Source organism: Falco cherrug, chromosome 13 (assembly GCF_023634085.1).
Source record: "Falco cherrug isolate bFalChe1 chromosome 13, bFalChe1.pri, whole genome shotgun sequence".
In the NCBI taxonomy this organism is placed as follows: Eukaryota; Metazoa; Chordata; class Aves; order Falconiformes; family Falconidae; genus Falco; species Falco cherrug.
In genome coordinates, this window is record NC_073709.1 from 741130 (window position 1) to 747186 (window position 6057).

General features: G+C 53.5%; 1 protein-coding gene across 1 annotated transcript in view; it reads right to left on the minus strand.

Annotated features, from left to right (window-relative positions):
* Positions 1-5096, minus strand: part of LOC129737279 (heat shock factor protein 5-like) — a 28098-nt gene extending 23002 nt beyond the window's left edge. The window contains exons 1-3 of the mRNA XM_055725976.1: positions 4889-5096; positions 3706-4383; positions 595-969 (exon numbers count right to left, since the gene is read on the minus strand). Coding sequence (XP_055581951.1) covers positions 595-969; positions 3706-4383; positions 4889-5096 — 1261 coding nt within the window. The remainder of the gene's footprint in view (positions 1-594; positions 970-3705; positions 4384-4888) is intronic.
* Between the last annotated feature and the right edge of the window lie 961 nt (positions 5097-6057).

Consider the following 6057-nt stretch of genomic DNA (forward strand, 5'->3'; position numbering starts at 1 on the left):
GGCCCCCCAGGGTCCTCAATCCAGCCCCCCCTATTTACAGAACACCCACACCACCCCCACCCGCGCCGGGGGTTGGAGGGGGAAACCAAGCAGACGCAGATGACTTCCTGCCATCTAATCCGCGCGCCGGCCCCCTGTTTATAAAGTTTGAGGACCCCTGTTCTGCACAATACTTTTGACTGATCTTTGAGTTTAAAACCTTAACCTGGAAAAACATGAGACCAAGGCCTAGGATACTACTTCTTAACAAGGTCTCAGTGCTTTAATATCATTGTCCAAGTTTTGCTTAATTAAAAAAACAAAAATGAAAGTTAGCCTCACACCGACTAGTATTGGACAAATATTCTTCTCCTCGCCCTTTCACCTCAACAGAAAGGCTATCCAGAAAATCACCAGGGGACACACAAAATCTGGAGGAAGGGCACGAATACCAAACAGAAACTCCTTTTGCTTTAGGTCCATCTTCCTTTTAGACTTGACACTTTCTAATTCTCACTTGAGATATACACATGGCGGAGTATTGTAGAAAAATATTGGAAAGTCTCACTTTAAAATCTATTTTTGAAAAGCAAATGCAGAAATTTTTTTTCATACCTGTTGGATAGCAGGCTTGTGAGTACGGCACTGAAGATGCAGAGCTGCTGCAATTTGCAATGGATGCGGCAACGCTTTGAGTCCCTTGCTGAAGTGGCGGAAGAGAAGCCACAGGCTGGAGGGTGTACGTGGCTCCTGTTGGAAGTGTCTGGAGTACAGGAAAGGCAGCCCCTTTATCTGGAAAAGCTGGGGAAGCCCCTTGCCCTGGCAGCAACCCAAGTGGTCCCTGCTGGATCCAAGTGGAAGGGACTGGAGTCGGATCTAATCTTTGTGCTGGTAAAGTGCTGGGGGCTTGGCACGAGGTTGCCATGTAGGAGTAAGGAGGGAAAACACCTTGACCGTAAAGTTGATGAAACTGTCCTACAGTCAGCAGTCCTGCAGTGGGTACAAAATAAAGCGAAACAAGTGTTAAGGAAAGGAGTTTTCACAGGCAAAGAAAGGCAATATGAGGAGCCAAGGCTCTACAACATGATTTGGGAAGACTACCTTTGCTCCAGCGTACTTAATCCAGAAAGGAGACTGTACTCTTAGACCCGAGCATGCACTAACTGCTGTGTGGCACACGAGTGAAGCGCCAACCCAGAGGTGTCTGCGTAGCATTCAATCTCCTTAAACTGGCAGTAACGAGTTACCCATATTTAGAAATGTGCTATAAATCAAAATGTGTAGTAACTTACTAAACCAAACAAAAGCAATTTTGAAAGTACGGTGTGTTAAATCAGACAATACATTCTAAAAAAGGGACATCATAAAGCAAGATTTGACCAAACTCCACTACTGACAGCTCACAAACGGCTAAGGGAAGGGCAACGTCAAAATCCTCCAATGGACTTTGCAAGTACTTTATGACAAGTCATTTATTTGGTCAAGAAAAAAATTTCAAAGCCAATTTTTTCTCAGCTCAACTAGTTCAGTGCAGACTAAAATATCCCAGTCTTTGCCATTTTGTTATTTCTTAGACAGTCCTTTTATTCTTCTCTATTATTTTATAGTTTCCTCTCTCAGACAGTTACTGTTTCATGAAATGGTATTTGCTTTTATACCATGACAGCTCAATTTCTGTTTTGGTGACTTTGTGGAAACACTGACAGTAACACCGCAAACGCCTGTGCTCATTGATTTCTGCAAGAACTACTGCATTTGTGACTCCCCTGCAGGATTGCATTTAGCCATGAGAATTACAAGTTTCAGGATGGTTCACGTCAATAGGGTTTATCTAGAAGCCAGGCTTTCTCAGACCTGTAGTTTCCAATTCTCACCCAAAAGGACTTTTTTTAAAAATAGCCTCACATTTACCTCTTGCACTCCTCTGATGAAATCAGTAACATACAGTCATTATTCTGCAAGTTCACATTTAACCATTAAGAATCACTAAACAAATACCAGCTGACCCTGAAGATTTGCTAAGACTTAATGTATAGGACCGTTTATTTCCTGTTCAGTACTTTCACCATTTATAAACAGAGAAGGAACAGGGGTATGAAAATTCTTTTGTTTATATTTTACCTTTGGATAGGGACATGAAGATTATCTAGTTCTAACACGTAAACAAGACACCACGGGATGCCAAGTTACCAACCTCCAGTTGCTGTCCAGGAATTGTTCCTGAATGTTTAACAGAGCGTTACACCCTGCAAGACACTGGGAACAGACGTGCCCCTAAACAGTCAGTACAGAGCGCACAGTGCATTGTCAGCCTGTCAGAACTTGACTGCATAGAAACCCCAATGTTTTCCTTGTTCTGTCTTTCTAGAAAATGAGACTCCTAGAGCAAAAACTCTGAAACTGCAGCCATCAAAACAGAGGACAAAAAATGAAAGTCATCTCTTTCTCATAATTTCCTTTACCAATGGTCTGCATTACATCAGACAAACCATGTCACTGAAGTCTGCAATGACTCATCTTAGCCTTAACAAGGTTAACATCAAATCATTAGTTTAAATGTTTCCTAGCCTCCCTACTGAAATAAGTTCCATCCCTTCTCAGATGCTTCATTTTGTCTTCTTGGTATTGCACGTGCAGTTCCACACACATCACGGAAAACACCACTTGAATTAGATGACAGTTCCTACCCTGACACAGTAACCAAGAGTATGGGGATACCCTACTCTGCTCTAAAGGCCAGCCGGTGCTGCAGACAGCAGTACCGTCAACTGCTTCTCCCCTTCTCCTGGTCGCACAGTCCTGCCGCTCCTCCTACACCGCGCCTTACAGCTCTGCACCCATGGGGTGCATCACTCGGGTCCAAGAGCCAGCCAGGCTATTAAAGTCTTCTCCGATCACTGCGCTGAACCAACACGTTGCTGTATCAGCTGCAAGGAAGATGACAGTTAACACGCCACCAAGGGAATGGGAAGCCGGAGTGCTCTTCTGGCAGCAGCCCAAGAGCACTGCAAAGCAAGATATTCACATCTTCCTTACACAGCACCAACTACAAAGCTTTAGGGCCGATACAAAATTTGTGGAATAATCCTGAGGGCTCACACTTGTCTTGGGAAAACTCAGATCCTCTCAAAGAGGGTTAGAAAGAAAGAAAACACGTTCTAGGGCTTTTCAGCAGTATTATTTTCTAATTAGCTCTCACCTACTCATTCAATCAGTTTTAAAAACTACGTAGCTTGTGAATTCTTTTTCAGGAGACAACTGACAAAAATCTTACTACCAGGTCTCGTCTCCTTTGCACAAAACTAACAGGATGCTCTAGTTATCACTTCACACGACTCACTGCTTCACACACATGTAATGACAGCATATTAAGCATCCCTACTGATGGGCATCCTTACTGACGGGCAAGAAGCAGCAACGTTCATCTGGTAGAGCTGTGCCAGCTCCACAGAGATCGAGCAAGGGTGTTCTTAGTGTAGCACGCAATGGAGACTGTACTGTAGTCTACAGGCAGCCTGAAATACATGTGAACCATGCTACTCATGCTTACTGGCAGCAGATCTACCTGCATAAACAACAACAGCTTCCCTACACCAGCTGAACTGAGATGCCACCGGCAAGGACAGGTAACCCTTCTCCCTCAGGAGAGCGTTGATTTTCAAATCCCATGCCACCCAGCGCTTCTCAAAAACCCACCAAGGCCCCACATGGCCCACTCTGACTCACCAGGCCTGCTGAGCGTCGAGGGCGGAGGCAGCGGCTGCCCGTTCAGTGGCGTGCCAGGCAAGCGCTGGAAGCGGTTGGGTGGGCGGCTGGTCACATCCAGGCCCGCTGCCATCTTCGCCTTGTTGCCCTTCGTCAGGCGCTTCAGGTGGACGAGGAGGTCGGGGCGGTCGCGGCGAAAGTGGGGGCTGCGGAAGCGATGCAGGGGCCCGGTGCAGTTGCCACCGTTGCCTTGTCCACCCTCTGGGCCCGGCCCAGGCCCGGGCCCCACCACACTGCTCCCCGGCAACATCCCCACCTTGCGGAAGCCATAGAGACTGAGCTGCCGGATGAAGCTGCTGAAGTTCTTGGTCTTGAAGAAACCGGCGGCTGCCGCTGCCCCACGGCCACCCGGCTGCGCGGCGACGGCCGGCCCGGCGCCCAGCAGCTCGCACTCACAGAGCGGCTGGTTGATGACCAGCCCCTGGCCGGAGGCACCCCAGCGAACGGAGCGGCAGCGCGGGCTGTTGACCAGCCGCCACAGCCTGGCGGGGAAGGTGTCGGCACTGACGGGGACGGGCTGCTGCGACGCGTCCGTGTCGGTAGGTGGCACCAACCGCCGCGCGCTCAACCGCCGCCCGCGCGGCCTCCGCTTCCGTGCCCCGCCTGCGAGGCGCTGCCCGCCGCGCGCGGCCCCCGGCCCTCAGCCCCGCCGCGGCGCTGGTCCGCGCAGCGCCCCGGTCCCTCGGCACGGCACGGCCGCAGCCCGGCCCCCCCTCAGCCCCGCCATCCCCTCAGCTCCCCCTCAGCCCCGCCATCCCCCTCAGCTCCCCCTCAGCCCCGCCATCCCCCCCAGCTCCCCCTCAGCCCCGCCATCCCCCCGAGCTCCCCCTCAGCCCCGCCATCCCCCTCAGCCCCCCCTCAGCCCCGCCCCCCCCAGCTCCCCCTCAGCCCCGCCATCCCCCTCAGCTCCCCCTCAGCCCCGCCCCCCCCCAGCTCCCCCTCAGCCCCGCCATCCCCCTCAAGCTCCCCCTCAGCCCCGCCATCCCCCTCAGCTCCCCCCGTCCATTCAGCTCCCCATGTCCCCTCAGCCGGGCCATGTCCCTCAGCCCCGCCATCCCCCTCCGCCCCGCCGGTCCCCTCGGCCACCCCCTCCGCCCCGCCGGTCCCCTCACCCCGCCGGCCCCTCAGCTCCGCTGCCACCAGCATCTGCCGTAGCTTCCGTGAGCGACCGGGCGGCTGAGGCCCGGGGCCGAAAGCTGCCGCTCGGGGCGGCCCCGCTGCCAGCCCACAGCCGTCCCGGGGGCAGCCTGGACGTCCTTGAACCACGGCGCGGGTGGGCGCCGGGCCGTGGAAAGCGGCTGCAGGCGGGGCAGAGCGGGGAACACGCGCTCCGCGACCCCGCACCCCGCCATGGCTGCCCGGCGCCCCGGGACCGCGCGCGGGAAAGGGGGCGGGGCCGCAGGGCCACGTGACACAACATCGAATCCCAGGGAGGGGAGGGGCGGGGCGGGGCCGGGTTCTGCTGAGCAGCCGGACCTGCCCGGGCGCCGCGGCTGCCGCGGGGTGCGGGCGGCGGGGACGGAGAGGGGCGCGGGCGGCGGGGGCTCGGGAGCTGCTCCATGTGCCGGGGGCACCCCGGGCTGGTGCGTACCCCTCCGGGAGGAATGCAGCCGGCAGAGCAAAAGTGTCGGCTTAAAAACCACTGGCAGTTCACAAAAGGAAAAGCGAATTTATAAGGAGTGCAGAGGAACACGGAACAAATCGGGAATTGTGTCACATTTGCCCCAAAACCCCCCAGACCTGTGCAGTTCTGATCCCCACGCCAGAACAGATCAAGTGGAGTTAAAATGGGGCAGAGAAAATCAGCAGCGAGGGTAAGAACTAGCTTCAGCGGAAGGAAATACTGAAGAAGGAATCTTCAGAGGGGCAGTTATATAAAAATATAGGTAGTAAAGTTGTAGTTAGTGTAAAGGAGGCAAGCACGACTCATGGAGGATTTCAAACAGGAGAAATCAAATCAGGTACTTAATCACAGGGAAACCGGGGAACTAATTGCCACAGGATGTTTTGGGTACCACAATGTTACTTGGCTAAGGGAGGGTGTGGGGGGGTGCGTGTGTGTGAAGAAAAGAGAGAGGAAAAAAGAACAAGATTAGCTACATTCACAAAGACTAGAACTCTTAAAGCGGCACCTTTGTCACTGCGAGTGCTTGCACTGTGCGCTGGCACAGCTCTGAGGCGGTGCCTGAGCTGCACTGGTGCAGATCTGCCCTCTTCTCAGCCTTGTGCTGTCAGCTGTGACTGCAGGCAGACTGCAGGAACCAGCAGAACCATCCTTACCGCTGCAGAACAGGAATCTGCTATGAACCAACA